This window comes from Sinocyclocheilus grahami, unplaced genomic scaffold, assembly GCF_001515645.1.
Source record: "Sinocyclocheilus grahami isolate Dianchi unplaced genomic scaffold, SAMN03320097.WGS_v1.1 scaffold491.1, whole genome shotgun sequence".
In the NCBI taxonomy this organism is placed as follows: domain Eukaryota; kingdom Metazoa; phylum Chordata; class Actinopteri; order Cypriniformes; family Cyprinidae; genus Sinocyclocheilus; species Sinocyclocheilus grahami.
In genome coordinates this window covers 992746-1011032 of record NW_015505670.1, presented here as the reverse complement: position 1 = coordinate 1011032, position 18287 = coordinate 992746, and the positions used below count along the sequence as shown (strand labels likewise).

General features: G+C 40.5%; 2 protein-coding genes across 7 annotated transcripts in view; one reads left to right on the top strand and one right to left on the bottom strand.

Annotated features, from left to right (window-relative positions):
• Positions 1–14238, bottom strand: part of LOC107554144 (nucleus accumbens-associated protein 1-like) — a 19698-nt gene extending 5460 nt beyond the window's left edge. Inside the window, exons 1-5 of one of the 4 annotated variants that reach the window (XM_016236570.1) lie at positions 14166–14238; positions 8762–9793; positions 5298–5468; positions 3753–3858; positions 3572–3669 (exon numbers count right to left, since the gene is read on the bottom strand). In XM_016236570.1, coding sequence (XP_016092056.1) covers positions 3572–3669; positions 3753–3858; positions 5298–5468; positions 8762–9764 — 1378 coding nt within the window. In that variant the 5' untranslated portion in view covers positions 9765–9793; positions 14166–14238. Of the gene's footprint in view, positions 1–3571; positions 3670–3752; positions 3859–5297; positions 5469–8761; positions 9794–12416; positions 13147–13447; positions 13895–14165 lie in introns of those variants that run through there. The other 3 variants (XM_016236567.1, XM_016236568.1, XM_016236571.1) reach the window with 3 other exon arrangements.
• A 6-nt stretch (positions 14239–14244) lies between these two features.
• LOC107554143 (protein phosphatase 1 regulatory subunit 29-like) overlaps positions 14245–18287 on the top strand; it is a 110431-nt gene continuing 106388 nt past the window's right edge. For 2 of the 3 annotated variants that reach the window (XM_016236566.1, XM_016236564.1), the window contains exon 1: positions 17252–17305. The gene's annotated coding sequence lies outside the window, so the exon portion shown is untranslated. Of the gene's footprint in view, positions 14314–17251; positions 17306–18287 lie in introns of those variants that run through there. The other variant, XM_016236565.1, reaches the window with a different exon arrangement.

The following is an 18287-nucleotide window of genomic DNA, read 5'->3' as shown; positions in this document are numbered from 1 at the left end:
TTTTTTTTAAGAATTCTCTTCTGCTCACCAAGGCTGCGTTTATTTGATCCAAAGTACAGCAAAAACTGTAAAATGTTGAGATATTTTTACTATTTAAAATTGCTTTCTATTTGAATAGATTTTAAAATGTAATTTATTCCTGTGATCATACATAGCTAAATTTTCAGCATCGTTACTCCAGTCTTCAGTGTCACATGATCCAGAAATCATTCTAATATGCTGATTTGCTGATTATCAATATTTAAAACATTTGAGTAAATTTTTTTTTAGGATTCTTTGATGAATAGAAAGATCCAAAGATCAGCATTTATCTGAAATAAAAAGCTTTTGTAACATTATACACTATTCCATTCAGTATAATTTGTATTATTTTTTTGGGAAAGAAATTATAGAAATTAATACTTTTATTTAGCAAGGATGCTTAAATTTGATCAAAAGTGATGATAAAGGCATTTATAATGTTACAAAAGATTTCTATTTCAGATAAATAGTGTTCATATCGATATCGGAAATTATATCGTATCGACCGAAATTAAGAAATATATTGTGATATCAATTTTGGCCATATCGTCCAGCCCTAGTTTAATCAAAATTAAATCGATAGCCTAATGATTCTCTATCTGCAACCTAATCTCCAGCGAAAGGCTTCTACACACAAAAAAGAAAAGCCCTGCATGAACACGCAGCATGATGAAGCGAGTGGATTTTCCTGATGGATCACAAATGCTCCTTTTCTATGTGCGTTTCACACATAGAAAGAACACATCCGTGATAGTTTAAAAGAATTTGGGTCTTATCGGGTCCATTTGGAAAAAGCACATTTATTTTAAAATTACCCGAGACCCAAGGCCGCGAATACCGAACTCGACCCGTGTCCGTGGCACTCGTAGAAGTTTTGGACCCGAACCCGCTCGGGTCGGACCTCGGGTTTTCGGATCCAAGTGGACCTGTGAAGACCTCTAGTCTACTCTGGGCCAATCCAGAGCCGTTGAATAACTCAATATTCAACGGCTCTGGGCCAATCATAACATTCTGATGCAGATGACGCATTTACTCTGCGCTGTGTAGTGAATGTGAACATTTGACAAAAACACTGACCTCGTATACCCCTCCATGTTAACAACACTGGGAGGAGCAGCCAATTAGAGCTTATTTCTGGTTAATGATGTCGCAAAATTTACCGGTAATTTGAAAAAATAATTGGTAATTGGTAAAAAAAAAACAGAACATCGTTGCCTGTGTGAACAGCACATTTTTGTAATTTTACAGCAATTTACTGGTATTACTGTGTGAAAGGGGCTATTGTCATTGTTGCAGAGTGGACTTTCCCTTTCTCACAGAATTAGATTGATTAAAACTTTATAATTGTAGTTATCATACTTGATGTAAACAATAAGAGTTGGAATCACCAAAGGACCCACAACACGATATTATCACAATTCAATATTTTTGCAATTTGAAACATTTTGCGATATACTGAGTATTGCGATAACATGTATAGAGATATATTTAGAACGAAAAAGCAATATAGAGAGATTTGGTAGCATTAGGTACGTTTACATGGACACTTTTTGCTTCCATCGGAATGAATTCATTCTGATTGACGAATCCGAATGTAGTGTTTACATGAACGCTAAATAAAGTGATCAAGGTGATATACGTGTTTATATGTCACAAGCTTCTGATCGGATTTACTCTTTTAAATCCGCACACTGCATGAATACACAGAGTTTCCCATTGTTGTCGCATACCGTTTTAAAAAGCGCACTTGATATTTATCTACTTCGGGTCCTAATTAGGCAACTACCAGCACATGAACTGTTGTGCAGTGCTGCTTACTTTTCTGAAGACAGTCAGTTCCCCTCAGAAACACATTCATATAAACCCCCAAATCAATATTGAGGATTTTCTTCCAATAGTTTGTGCATCATGAACAGTGAGTGATCTGCCTGCTACAGTATTTTTCTCTGTGCGTCCGTCTTCAGCGTCTCTGGCCTGTGTTAACGGCATTTACAGACTTCATATTTTCACATAAATTACATTTTGGAAAATGTTTGCATTGCAACGCAGTTTGTGCAAGTCCAGAACAGAGACGAGTTGCAATAAGGCAAAAAACGCGCAAGTTCCAGGGGCAGCTCCTTAAGTTCGGCCGTCATACACACACGTGACTGATCGCTCGCTCGCACCAACAGGAGGAAGAGGGTGTTACACTCTACACTGCACTCAACCTGAGGGATTCCTACACGTTCAGTCTTTGAGGAGACAATAAAAACAGCGCATACCGCAGGAACGGTATAGCGGAAAATATTAGTGGTTTTCAAATCGCGGTATACCTTGAAATCAGTAATCGGCCCATGCCTAGTGGGATGTTGTGCTGCTCACTTCACAGGCGTCGAGTAAACGTCTACACTGCACTCAACCTGAGGGATTCCTACACGTTCAGTCTTTGAGGAGACAATAAAAACAGCGCATACCGCAGGAACGGTATAGCGGAAAATATTAGTGGTTTTCAAATCGCGGTATACCTTGAAACCAGTAATCGGCCCATGCCTAGTGGGATGTTGTGCTGCTCACTTCACAGGCGCCGAGTAAACGGGACACTCATTTACAGGGTTGCCAGGTTTTCACAAGAAATCCCTCCCAATCCCTACTCAAACAACCCACGGCAACAGTGTTAAAGTAGCCCAATTCCATGGTAAAACTGTAGACTTGGCAACACTGCTCATTTATGACACTTTATTCACCAGGAAGAACAGCTGGTTCCGCGCGTCATACGTCATTACGCTATTTTTTCGTCACTGCACATGCGCAGTACTTTCCAGTTTCGGTTCTCAATCCGATCAAGTGTTTACATGTCCTCTCGCTCGGATTACAAAAGGAATAAACCACCCCTTACAATCTGATCGAAATCTGAATCGGATCTGGCCAATTCAATCCGATTGACGTGGTTACATGTGACTTTTTTTATTCTGATTGTGCTTCTAGTCCTATTACGATCGGATTAGTAGGGTCCATGTAAACGCAGCTATTGATTCACTTATGCGGTTTGTAAAATTACAGTCTGAAAAAAAGATTTAAATTATTGAATTGATCCATTTTCCCACAATATGCACGGAGCTTGTCATAACCAGTAAAATTATGTGCGATACTCACAATTCTAATTCAGGCCCTGGTAAAAGAATCATACTTAGTGTCTGTGTCTTGATACAACATCGGCATGCAAAATATTGCAATACTATGTCGTAACGATTTTTCCCCTCACCCCTAGTGAACGGGCTTTAAAAGGATAGTTCGCCCAAAAATGAAAATTCTGTCATTATTTACCAATTATCAAACCTGTATGAGTTTTTTTTTCATCTGTTGAACACAAAGGAAGATATTTTGAAGAATGTTGGTAATCAAACAGTTGGCGGTAGCCACTGACTTCCATAGTATGGAAAAAAAAATTACTATGGAAGTCAATAGCAATCTGGTTATCAACATTCTTCAAAAAATCATCAACATGAGGGTGAGTAAATGATGACAGAATTTTCATTCTTGGGTGAAATAATATAAAAGAGCGGGAACTCACACTTGACTGCATGCAACACTCGGCTGTCCAGCGGTTTACGGCTGGGGTCATTGGTGGAGGAACGGATGCCGGTTCCACAGCTGTTGGCCAGAGTGCTCCTGCACATCATACAGAACCAAAAAGTTAGACGTCATACAGTTTCGCTATTATGGAAGACATCTTTAATGTTTCCCAGACTCACCTGTCGAAGAAAGCAGCCAGCAGCCTCCTCAGAAGGACTTTGTGTCTGGTCCCCGCACTGACGTGACAGTTCATCAGCTGAGCTCGTGAGATGTACACGCTGGTGCCTGTGGACAATATACGTGAATCTCACTTAAAAAGGTGTGAAACTTCATTCATATTCATGTCCTCAAGATATACAAGCAGATACATACTGAAAGTCTTACAAATGCCTTGTGACTCATCGATTTGCATGAATGCATACAAGTCCCAAAAATGAATGCTAATTGAATGAATACTAATCACACAAAGCTCAAAAAGAAATGCAGCTTTCCTTTTTAGTGCTAAAGATCATTCATGTGTGTTAGTGCTAACTGTGACTTGTGAAGTTTGAGCGCTGACTGTTGTATTAACAACTGCTTTTCTATTTACGTAGCTTTTCTGCACCTATGTCTTCATTAAATATGGTTGTTGTTCTACTGCATTCATCTGTGTGATCACTCATGCAGTGTTGTGTGCTCACCGCAGATGCTCATTAAATGCAACTTTTCAAATACAGAATATTGCTCCAAATAAAAAGAATTACAATAAACTCAGGTTTGAATGGGTAAGATTAGATTTTTTTTAAAGAAGTCTCTAATGCTTACCATAACTGTATGAGGCAATACAATAATAGTGAAAAAATATTATTTAAAATAATAACCGTTTTCCATTTAACATTTTAAAAACGTCATTTATTTGCCATCACAAGAACACAAGTCAAAACAGAAGTTGGTTAAAATAATCAAAAAAACAAATCCTGCCTCGATGGGGTACCTTTACTAAAACTACATTTCAAAACCTTTCAAAAGCCTATTTTCTTGCTCTTAATTAAACATTTTTGTCTCATTTCCATTTTTGCTTTTCACTCCCCCAGTGCTTTGTATTTGTTAATCTTTTAATGACTTTTTGATGCCAATTTTTTATTGTTAGTCTTCTCGTCTGTTTCAATTCCTCATTTCATTTTCCACTTTATATTGCTTTATGTTTGGTCTTGTTCGAATGCTTTCTTTTATCATATTTGTAAAGCACTTCGAGCTGCATGTTTATATATGCGACTGCTGTTTAAATAAAGTTCCAGCGATTAGCGGAACTCCTCCGTTATGTGTACTGAACAGATCCAGTCGGACGGCTCGGAGTCACTTAAGGCCATGCATTACAGCTCACAAAAGCCTCCATTAACTTCAAGTCACTCAACAAAACCTGTTCTACACCACAATACCAAAACACGGCTCCTCCAAACACAGTTGACCTATCAATCACCACAAGAGATCATTTGCTTTTCATGGGCTGTTGAACATGACTCAGTTGTATGATGCCGGTTATCCTCCCTATTTGACTCTTCTATAGATTGACTTTAACATTTATTTATCAGCAGATGTTTTCCTAAAAAATCCATACAGGGTGATATGATGATGGCTTGAACAACAAAAGAATGATTTATTCCACCACAATACACCTTTTGCTCAAGATACTTTGGTTCATCTATTGCATTTTGTAAATGAACGGAATGTGATTAGACTCAGACCTGAAACTAGCTCCAGTTTCTCTGCAGGTTCACCTTCCTCATAGAGTTTGGGATGACAGCGGTTGCCAATCTGAGCAATTAGCTCAGCAGGGAGAGAGGCAAGATCCTGTCGGCCACGCATCCTGGGCCGCGTCTCTGAGTGGTCCGGCAAGGCCTCCACACGTTCACCCGCTGTGAAAGAGAAAGAAGAAGAGAAGAACGGAAGTTTATGTAGAGTAGAGTGTGAAAACAAAAATCTCTGTGCATGCAGTCTAGACAGCCGTGAAGATTAAACCACTCCTCGTCTTTTGACTCTCAAAAACAGACAGATAATGCAAAGCTCTTGGGACCAAGACTAATAAAAGACCTGTGAAAACCAAAGGCATCAGAACACATTCCATTTTCATGCCGTTTGAGAGAAAATAAGAAGAACTTCTGATAAAATATTTTATTTAAAATATTTTAGCAAAAAGTGTGAATTTAGCTATGATGATATTCCTATTTAATAAGCACAAAAGAAAGTAGACATTAGAAACTTGTTAAAATGGGAACCAAAAAAGCAGGAGGCTGTATACATTACAACACATACAGGATCAAAGGAAGTGCTGGTTCAGGAAGAGCTAATTTAAAACTTAAAAACTCTGTCATCATCAAACCTGCGGGACTTCTATTTTCTTCAGTGGAACCAGGCGAAGACATTTTAACTATGTTCTGGCTGTTTATTTACCATGTAATCATGAATAGGGACTGGAGCTGGCTTTTTGTGTCTTTATTCAGTCGATGAGAGTAGCAGTGATGTTTCATTTGTAAATGAATCATTCTTTTTAAGGAATCTGTTGATCAAGTTCACAAAAACGGTTTGAATTACTCAAATGAATGGGATTGACTCACTGATCAGAACTGTTAAGGAAAAGATTGTAACGGAGTATCTCGGTTGCGAAAAAAGTAGCAGCAGACATTTTCATCTGTAATGTGACTTGCAAATTATCGACATAGAAAATGTAGGCTTGGGGACTTTGTGCTCTCTAACGGTTGTTGATTGAATTTTGAGATGTGGAAGCTGCAATCAACTACATGTCACCAGAGAGAAGAACGAGTTCTGACAATTTGATTAAAAACTACAAGGTCAAAACAAGAATGAAACGCATGCATGGATTAATTGTTCTAAATAAGACTAATAATATGCATTTAATGTATTTTCAGTCCATTACTCACCAAAAAAAAGAAGAAAAAAAACTATCGTATGGTTGTGCGATGTCACGATTTTTGATCGTGGATGATTATAATGTATCCGCGATCTGTTTTTGAATAAATATCATAGTATCGTGCCACAGCGCACATTCTATCAGTTGCAGTTCTGGCGCCTCCGTCTCAATATACTGTACAACATGACTTACATTCACATTAAATGTTACTCAGCGGTTGAGTTACACTCATGGTACACAACACGTCACACAATCACAAAAGTACATTGTGTGCTTTAAAGCCTTGTTGTTTAAACATTTCATTAGCATGCTGTTCTGACATGCGCTTTTTCTGAGCGCGTACACCTGAAGCACACGCACTAAAAAACCTGTCAAACAGCATCTGATTACTGGACTAAGTTATCTTTCGCGTCTTATATATTATATAAGATTATTTGAAAAATGTGGATAATCAAACCATTTACTTTGAAAGTAGAAAAAAAATGCTATGGAAGTCACTGGAAACCAGCAACTGTTTGGTTACCCACATTCTTCAAAATAAATGTTATGTTCAACAGAAGACAGACAGAGATTTTTATCTTCGCCCTAAATGTCTGCCATTCTTTTTTAATTTATATTTTGTTACCTTGTAAGGCTTTGTTTTTAAAATAGGGAAATTAGTTTGGCTGTGCTGCTCAGACAACTTGCAAAATAGTAAAACCAAAATGACAGAATCGAGATAAAATCACGAATCGTGATTTCCCCCCCCAAAAAAATTGTGATATGATATTTTTGCCATATCGCCCACCCCTAGTATGGCTTCAGAAAGCTTGAATTACAGTGCAAGAGCCATATGGACAACTTTTATGGTGCATTTGCATAGGGCTGCACAATTAATCGAATGCGATTGTCATGCGCATTTTGTTAGTAAAGCCGGTTCTGTAATCAGCAGTAAATCATATGCTACTCTTATAAGTGTTAATTTTGAGAGGAAAAAAAACAGCCTAAATTAGTAGGCTGTACATTGCATTGTATTATTACATTCAGTAATAATGTAGGTTAAAATAATGGTAAATAAAAGCAAAATTACAAACACAATTAGGCTAGTTTAGTTCCCTTCTCTCCACAACAAATCCCCTAAAGTTGTATTTAGTCGAAATATAACGAATTAATTTAAAAACGAAACTGAAGCCTACCTCTCTCATTCGGCACGAATCCAAATGTTTCCACATTCGCAAAGTATCTGGATGCTAACCTATTATTTATTATGTAAACTATAGGCTTTGTTCTTCACTTGCATTATCGACGTAAAACATCATCCTCATAGGGCTGCACAATTAATCGAATGCGATTGTCATGCGCATTTTGTTAGTAAAGCCGGTTCTGTAATCAGCAGTAAATCATCATCATCACGTGCTTTCAGATGGAGCAGCATTTACTACACAGAGTAAGACGTAGTTCACTGACAAGTTACGCAAAAAAATTAAATAAAAATCACTGACGATTTTATTGCGCGATTATGAAATCGAAGAAATCGTTTGCGATAATGACAGCTGTTTGCATAGCTTCTCAGTGAACTACGGCTCTGTGAAGTAAATGCTGCTCCATCTGAAAGCATGTGAAAATACTACATTTAATAACATATTTTTACTCCAAACTCACTTCATAACGTCAGTCGAGTGTTTGAAATATATCCTTCTGTGAGATGATGTGGCTTCTTACACAGAATAAGGCACGCAACATATTTCATAGTATTCTAAGCAGTGTTAAAGGCATTGCATTATAAATATACTTTATTTTAATGAAAATTATAATAATAATAATAACTCTGATAAACCATATATTGTCATAATCGGTTGTTTATTAGTCACGTTGAATCAATAAAAGCAGGTAAATCTTTTGTTTATCCAGCTACCACTATAGGCGTTTCCTGGGTTTCTTCTGCGAGGCGTATTTGGAGTTTCAGCGCGAGAGCGCCCTCTGGCCTTTGCATGGAGATTTACTGCTGATCACAGAACCGTGCTTCACTGAAAGATACGCATGACAATCGCAGCTTCTGTCGAATCGCGATTTCGATTCCATTTCGATTTATTGTGCAGCCCTACATTTGCATCTTTTTTGAAGTTTGAAAGCTTCAGTCTGCATTCATGGTAATTGCATGGAAAAGACAACAAGTACATTGTTAAAATTTCACCAGTTCCTTTCCATTGAAGATGAAGATGTAATAAAAGTTTGGAACAACATGAGGTTGCGTAAATGATTTCTAGCATTTCAATGCATTCAGCAGTGCTGTGGACTCACCTGTAGCACCCACGTTGAGCATGCTGTACATGGTGTACATGTTGCAGATCTGCCTGTACTGCTCTTCAGTGCCGTCATCCACCGCCTCCTCTTCTTCCTCATCATCATGGTAAGAGATGGGCGAATCACTGGCGTAGGCACTCAAAGTACCGGGGCTGGTGCCTTCAGGGGTGGCACTGCTCGTGCCGTTGCCATTGGTGCTGCTGCCTCCACCGTGACCCCCTGTTCCCATTCCAAGACCCATACCAAGTCCCATGCTACCTTGCTGCTGAATAGCGCTTCCGCGTGCCATTTCTTGGGAAAAGCGAGCCGCCTTCCTCATCCCTCCTCCGCCGGCTGCACCCGAGCCTCCGCTGCCTTCCCGATTGCCTCCTTCCCAGAGTCGCTTGGCCACCGGCGTGCAAACCACTGAATAGGGTGAAGCCTCTGGCTGCTCTGTCTTCACCCGAGAGATGAGGGGCAACGGGGTCAAGCAGGAAGCAGGTCGACTGGCTGCCGTAGCCATCACCCCACCTCCTCCGTTAGCCACTGCACCCGCCGCCGTCTGGGTAACGGGGCTCTGAGGCTCCGATGGAGGGGTTTCTTCAGTATGGAGGCCTTGTGAATCACAGCTGGGCGAGCTGACTTTCAAGAAGAACTCCGTGCCCTTCTCCATAATCTGCTGGATCTGGAGGAAGCCAGCCGTGTACATGAGCAGAAACTGGTCTCCGACGTTCATGCTGAGGCGGCCGGTGTAGCAGAAGGCCAGGATCTGCTGAAAGCTCTGTGGCTGTACGGCCGGGGGCAACTCCACCACCGTAGGGGTTTTGCTGCCTGCACTGCTGTTGAAAAGGTCACGGAAATAGGAGCTGCTGGCCGCCAGCACGGCACGGTGGGCTTTAAAGGTGTGGCCTTTCACCACCACGGACACGTCGCAGTACAGCCCCTGCAGCCGCTGCTCGTTCAAACACTCCAGGACATTGTTGCCGAAGTTTGGGATCGCCATCTGAAGGGTCTGAGCCATGGCGCTATGGCCAGCACCACCAGAGAAATCTGAGCGACACCAGAGGAAGAGAAGGAGGGAAAGACAGATGGAAGAGGAAGAAAGAAATTTTTGTCAGTAGCATTCTCTTAGCAGCACAGTAGTTCATCCCTGAAGACACGTTGCAACCATCATTTGCTTTTAAAGCAGTAAAATCCACTGAATCTGACAATTTATTGCAAATACACAAACGGCTACCGGCAACAGACTGTTACATTAAAAGGTGAAATGTATGAGACCCCAGGGACGAGCCTGTAGGCGCCTTTAGCAGACCAGCCTAGAACATGCAAACTCTGAAAAATAATAGGGGGGGGGGGTTGGCGAGCCACCTTTAAAATCCTGTGAGCGGGATGTGACTGCTAATCTGAATGAGATGGTGATTCAGCTGAGACAGAGATAAAATGGCACTCTTTACAATACTACAGCAGGGAGGGAAAGAGGGGGAGAGTGCCAGAGAGATACTAAACCAGTGATTGAGGTCATAGTTGAGGAAGATGGTGGAAAACAATGGGCATTGCAGTCAGTCTTATTACTGCTTAATGTGACACCATGAGCAAAGCCATCATTACAGCTCACAGTCTTGCTGCCGGGGAAATTCATTATGGTTAACCTGCACTTTCTACTATAAAATGGGCTGTTCAAAACTTTACTACAGAGTTTAAAACTGTGGTGCTTCTTACAACTCCCTCATATTTAGGAAACACACACACACTCTCATTTGTTGGGGGAGGATATTTTGCGAATCAGCAGAATAAGTAGCAGAACTTTTTGAGAAGGCACAGATTGACATTTTGCCGTCAGCGCAAAAATTGTGGCTTATTGTTTAGCAATCATTTGGTGAAGTAAAAATTCCCCCTTAAACCATGTCAACTCAACCGACACGACAGTATAACACTATGATGTGATATACTTCACACATTAAGATTATACAGTGGCAGGCAGAACATCTGGGCACATGTTTCCCACACAAGCCATCACATTAAAAATCACTGAATCTGATCTGATCACACAGAACTAACAGGATGTTCGTGGTAAAAGAAGTACCCTCTTTGTCTGACTCCAGGCTCGCTCCCCCCTCTCTTGCATGCACACACACAAGCCATAGACATCAGACAAAACGGCTTGTTTACAGTTGGCCAGAGAGCAGTGGCACACATACACACTGAGAGGCCCAGGGTTTATTTAAGAAGCTTTCCCTGGAAGTGGGGGAGGAGAGGGACATCTTAGGTATGGTTATCACGGTGTGCGAGGGGGGGACACAAACTTTTAAAGACTTTATTCACAACCCAAACCGTATGTATGAGACTTTCAAACAGTCAACATGCAATAACAAATTAGGTTGGAGCATCTATCACATGTACTTGTAAAAACACAGAGAAAAAAAAAGTAATCTCATAATATCAATCTTATTTTAATAATGAATAGGCTAACCAATCAGGCATACTCCTGAAATTTCAAGCACTTATTCTCAATGACAAATTCTTTACCTTAAAGGGACAGTTCACCCAAAAATGAAAATTCTGTCATCATTTACTCACCCTCCACTTGATCCAATCCTGTATGAGTTTGTGGTCCCCACTGACTTCCACAGTATTTTTTACTATACTATGGATGTCAATGGCTACCATCAACTGATTGGTTGCAAACATTCTTTAAAATATCTTCTTTTGTCAGGAAAAAAAATAGGAATAAGTTCCGGAACATCTTGAAGGTGAGCAAATGGTGACAGAATTTTCATTTTTGAGTGAACAATCCCATCAACTATCTTGTAAATTCATGTCAGCTGAGCCACTTTTAGGCAGTCAATATCAAAAAGTGGCCCAGTTTACCTGAACTCACCCAAAACGTCAGTGGTTCTCAACCCTTGTAACTTCAAGGTCCCCCATAGTCAAAGTCAGAGGTACTTTGTAACTAATAGAAACTGGGGCTGTCAATATATACAAATAATTCATGGTAGCCTAATTCATCTAAAGATTGACACATTTGGTTATTTGAAGACTACCACAATGTACCTTCAAGGAAAGAAAAAAATAAATACATAAATCTGCTTCTTGGGTGCTACAGAGCTTCTCTGCTTAACTAGCCTATAACGTTTTTGAAAGGAAAGATAAGCAAACATGTATGAAGAGTGAAAAACACACACAGACACTAAATTTGCCAATACATATGTTTTATGTAAGAATGTTGAGAGAGTAAAATAAAGTCAATTTTGTTCGCCTATGTTGTATGCTGCACTAAAAAACTGTCTGAGTGACAGCACGGCAGTACATATGAAGTCCGTTAGAGTAACAGGACGCACGTTACACTGTTTATATGACATTTACATGTACATTACAATATCTGTTCAAAGCAAATTAGCATTTCAATATTTAATAACATTCTTGAATATAACATGATTGAGGCCCACTAAGGAAGTTTACCGAGTGCCCCAGCGGGCCCCGGGCCCCCAGTTGAGAACCTCTGACACATTTCAAAGAAACAAGAAACCGCTGAGCTTTAGAATCCTGCCTAATACTGTGATGCCAAACCTGTGTGATGGAAGCCATTGAACATACACCGACACATAAACTAACACTAATCCAACAATGCAGAACAGTGAAAGTGAAGTAGAATATAAGAAAATATAGAGCAAACCTTTGGCCGCCAGACCTGCCAGTACAGCAGTGTTATGAGGCTGTGTCGGCGGCAGGTTAACCGTGTGTAAGTCAATCTGCCCGCCCGTCCGTCCGGAGTTCTCCACTGGCACGGGCCGCGAAGGGGGTGAAGAACGATGGCAAAAGCGCCCACTATGAGCCACTCTGTGAGAAATGCAGCACCTACATGCGAGCGAGCACAAACGCAGCGGGGGGAAGCGCCGCAACGCACCGAGGATCGCACGAAACGAGCAAGTTCGCCGCTCTTGTCCCGTCTTAGCCAATGCACCGCACCGAGAGCGAGCGTGCTTACATCCTCGGGCCTAGACGGGTCCGTCTCGAGCGCGGCACCGCCGAAATGAGGGTTCGCCCCGTTCTCCACGCCACTCAGTTTAAACGGCAACACTCAAGAATCTCTAACGATTCAATGAACAGCCGGTATTAGCATCCCTAAAATAGCCAAGTGCATACTTTTCAGTCCGCGGAATTTCAAAGTTAATGTTCCATAACGATTTCGCGCTAGTTCGGATACCCCACCTTATCTTATTTCACAGACATCAACAGGTCATCCCGGGACAAATGCACGAACTGGGGGCGAGCCAGACTGAACCAGCGCTGACAGTAGGGGGGTCAGCTAGACTCCGCCGATAAGAAAATGATTTAACTACTCCCGGCCACAACAACATCAATCATGCTCAAAGTGCTATCTTCAAATGCAATGCATAAATAGAAGCCTCTTGGCTAGCAGATTAAAAAGATCCCGGAAATCGGGTTTTTAAATTAGCCAGATCTGACTCCGGAACATCTGCCAGCACGCGCGTTCAGCCATGTCAGTGAGGTCGGTGAAGTGGTTAAACTTTTTGTTGGTACCATTAGTCTGTGCCCATCCCCCACCGCACACCTTCGCCCCAAAACAATGCCCCCCAAACATCTCAAAAGCCACCAGATTTCAGCCAAAATGTCAGGACAGCCGCTCGCGTGTCACGCCGCCTCACATGACCCGCTGCGGGGATTCGAAGGCGGGATACTCACCCCTTAGCTGGAGGCCGTTTCAAAGTGTTTCAATGGAGTCCGACGCGCTCGCTCTCCTTCACTTTCTCGCCTCGTCTGTCTCGCGCTGGAAACAGCCATTCATTGTGGGCATAGGCGCGAAGTCGATCGCAGAGCCGTCGAGCGCGAACTCTTTTTCCAGCGGGATAAAGAGCGCAGAGCCACTGATCATGCATAGACTAGACATGACTCCCCATCGTCACTCAATCGCATGATCATCACAGGCGCAGCCTCAATGCCAGGAGACCTATCCAGCGTCGAGATGTATTTGCGCATAGGCTGGCACAGCAACAGCGAAAAGAGCCACCGCCTCGTTTCCATACGTGCGCAAAAAGTAGGCCATGCCTCTACGTCTCGCCAGACAGACCCCCAATATAGAGCACGCAGAGAACGCCATGAACTCATAACTGTACACCGCGAGACGACGTGAACGGGAACAACAAATAAAGTTTGCTTATATTGAATCAACGTTTAGTGTTGGAGAATTTGACTGCTTTGCGAAAGGATTAGTGTAGTTATGTGTGGCGCATTTGCTTTTAATATTTCTCGCTTATTTCATTAAAATCCCTGTCAAATTAATTTTAACAGCCCTATATATATATATATATATATATATATATATACACACACATATATATATATATATATTAAAAAAAAAAGTTTAGCAGTACATTTTAAGTGGGAAGCATGAAATACTTACTGTAAACTCGAATAATCCATGTAAGTTTGGCCGAACCGTGAACAAGACCAAAATCTGCAGGTCATATACATCAATGTGTCTGAATCTACAAACTATATGACCACGTGACGTCACATGCTGACCCTATAGATGTCCTTACATTACCCCGGTGAGCTACATTTCCAATTGCATTTTTTTCTGTGCGTGTGTGTGAAAAACGTGCACACGGGCTTCCGTAGTCACGATTTAGTGAAAGTGAAAACACTGGGTTGCCAGATTGGTGTATGTGTATTATTACACTGCATTTCTTTTTGTTATGCTTTTGTGTCCACCTCTACAGAAGCACTGAAATCAGACAGCATATTATAACGCATATAGGTTACCCTGATATTTACACATTATCCATAGTCTTTGATAACTCATGTGGTGCTTCACATAATTGCCACTTTATATAAACAGGATTAATGTGTTGAATTGACATTGTAAGAACTCTTTAAAAAAATAAAATAAAAAAAACCATATATATATATATCTATATCAATAACTACAAACCAACAATTTCTCACAAACTAACCGACATCTCAGATCGGATTAAATTTTCAGTTTACTACCATGTTACTGTAATTTTTTACAATGTAATATTTGTAAATACAGTTTGTCTGTTTAATCATACTGCTCTATTTAATTGCATTTAGACACGTCCAAAGATGGCAGCACTTGTACATTGAAACTTGGTGACTCTCGAAGCCGCTTGAAGCTTAAAGAAACACTGACGCGCAGCACTGGAATGAGGCATCATTTAACGTTATGGGTCATATGAGTTATGTAAAGACCCTGATCATCTGTAGAAGTCTGTTAGCTATAGATCCATTTGTTAATCTTTTAGATGTCATAGACCCCAAATATGACCATCTTGGTGTGAGGGCCCACAATTTAAAAGGCAGCTGTATATATTTTAATTTATAAAGACTATTTATAGTTTTCATTTATTAATACACTCTCAGAAAACGGTACTGGAGCGGTATTCAAAAGGTACTAATATGTATACTTTAGGTACTGACATGTACACTTAACCTACTAATTTGTACCTTTAAGGTACTAATATGCACCCATTAGGGGTAAATAACCTTTTGGGAGTGTTTTGTGAAAAATTAATATTGTAAACGTGTAAAATATTATTTGGAAAATATTAGCTTGTATTTTATTGCATTATTACTTTTGTCTACTCATTATAGTACTGTTAGATGTATTATTTATTCCTTTAAATCAATTTATTTTCAGATTTTTTTTATTTACTGTATTTTATTCTAATTAATTATTTGTCTATTTAGTAAGTTAGTTTGAACTTATTTTTATTATTGATATATTCTTACATTTTTGCACAGTTTTTCTCTAAACATTTTTCTCTCTCTCTCTCTCTCAATGTATGGACAAAATCAGTTCAGTCATTTTTCAAAATATCTTCTTTTGTGCTTTGCAGAAGCTCTCAGCAGGCCTGTTACACACTGCACATGGCATAATGTCGATAGTACTATTTTCAAATAGAATATGTCGTGAGCCGTTCTTGTAGCAGTGATGGACAGAGTCAATAGAGAATGCTTGAACTAAGGCTCAGCTATGTTCAAAATGTCCGGTCAGTCAAGAGTGTTGCTTGGTGAGGAAACTCATAGACGAGGATCAGTCATTAGTTTCTATGAGTTAAGCTTTGTAAATGTATACAAAATCCTTATTTTTCTTTTTTCGTATTTCGGGGGATAATTTTAAATGTTACTTCCTTCAGCATGTAAAAAATTGAATTGGAATTCTTCAGGTTGCTGGCAGGCAGAACCATTTGAAGAACCTAGGTGCTTCAAATATCCTACTCAGTGAACTTCTGTAACTAGGCTGACGAGACGTGAGACGTTCGGATCCAAATGCAAAGCTTTATTTCAGAGACGTGGTAAACAGGCAGGGTCAAAACACTGGCAAACAGGTATATGGCGGGCAAAACACAAGAATAGTCACCGGGCTAGCGTAGGTCACCGAACAACAGACAGAGTCACAGGGGCAAGGCAAAAGGGAGGAATCCAGGAAAACAGGCGAAGATCAAAACCGGAGAAAACAGACAAGGCAAGGCAAAAACTAGGAAAACACAGAGACTAGGAAAGGGGTACAGGCTAAACAATACTCAGCAGAGAAATGTGGTTAGAGTGGGTGTTATATAGTGAGTGATGTGATTAGAAACACCTGTGTGCAATCAGAGCAATCAGGTGTGTGCAATTCGTGCTGAGTGCAATCAGTGAAAAGCATGATGGGAAATGTAGTCCGGGGTGATGTGCAACAGTGTGTAGTGCGAGAGTCAATGAAACTAGAAGTTCATGGACCGGATTCGTGACAACTTCAGTATCTGTTTCAAGTGCCTAAAAGCCTTTCCCTTGTGATTTATAACGACTGGAGGAACCGTTCACAAGACTTAAGGCATCTATTTTGTAAGTTCCTCAGAGAACTGAGCATTTTGAAAGGCTATCACTCTTAAAAATAAAGGTGCTTCAAAAGGTTCTTCAAGCGATGCCATAGAAGAACTATTTTTGGTTCCACAAAGAACCATTCAGTCAAAGGTTCTTTAAAGAACCATCTCTTTCTTACCTTTTTGTAATCTGAAGAACCTTCTTTCACCCCAAAGAACCTTTTGTGAAACAGATGTTAAAGGTTCTTTATGGAACCATTTAGACAAAAAGGTTCTTCTATGGCCTCGTGAAGCACCTTTATTTTTAAGAGTATACCTAAAGATTCTTTAGAGACTTTCTCCAGTTTGGATACATTTTCTTTAAGTAGGCTAATACATTCCTATAAACAAACTTTAATTTAAAACAGAAAACATAAATTAGAGCAGCTTCTACAACACGCAGCACATTGGGTGAGTGGGTGGATATAGTTAGCGGTCTTTGATCCTTTGTAGAATAAACCAGAAATAACAGGAGATCTTTGAAAAACTATGGCATCTTCCTCAAACATATCGGGTGGCTGCATATTGCGGCTGTAGAGAGGTCTACCCCGATCTTCACTCTCTCACTCCCCCTCCCATTCTCTCTCTCTGTATCTCTCACTGATCCCACAGTGTAGTAAAGCGGACAGGCAGCTAAACAAACAGCGGAGTCTTTTCAGTGAAGACAGCGACAGAGGTAAGAAACTTTTATGTCACCTAAATTTGCAATAATCGATGCCAGGAATGCCTGGGCGAAATAGATGGAGCACCTCGTTACACTGTATCGGAGATCAGGCATCGTGGATGCCCAGACTGCGCAGTGCTCTTATGAGAAGCCACCTGCAACGCGCCGCGACTCACGCACTTTATCCAGAAATCGTGCCTCGTGAAATCGTGCTTTCACGCGTTTCTGGCACAGCGCGTTTTCTGTCAAAATTCATGCGTCTCAAAGCATGTGTGTTTTGAAGCTCAAATGTGTAGGTTTGCTGTGATTTCTCTTGTGAATGTTACTTGTGTGGTGCCATATGAAAGATCCTGCATCTTCTTACATAGGCTGTAGTTCACTGGGGGCTGGACTTAATCTATGGGCATGTAATAAACATGCACAGCGACTGCAGGAGATGCACTTTAGGGCGCACCGTTAGATCGCCACTGACAGATGTGCGGAGGGGATTTGGTATTAATATACCGTGGCGGGGTTTTGTTGGTGAACTGCGTGACACGGTTTCGGCTCACAGCAGCATGCATAAGACTGAAGGGGATTGTGCCCCAGTATTTAATAACTTTGACATGACTCGTTTTGTCTCATGTATTATGCATGTGTATGTTTGTAAGCAAGAATGTTGGAAAGCATTACGTCTCCATGAATTGTGTGGTGGAATTACATTCACAGCTCACAGGATTTGCGTGTCTGTACGGGTGAGAGATTCTGAATAATGATTAGTGTTTCTTTACATCGAGAAGTAACAGTGTGACACTGGCTTTGATTGATCTCTATGACAGTACAGTTACAATTTCCAGGATAACCTGTTGGACATATAAATATATATCGGTATATAGGCCTATACACTGTATCGGAGATCAGGCATCTAAATATATTATATCCTATATTCCATTAATAACCTATATGCCTTATAAATGCGCTCACATTATATAAAATCATAATTTTTTTTAATGTA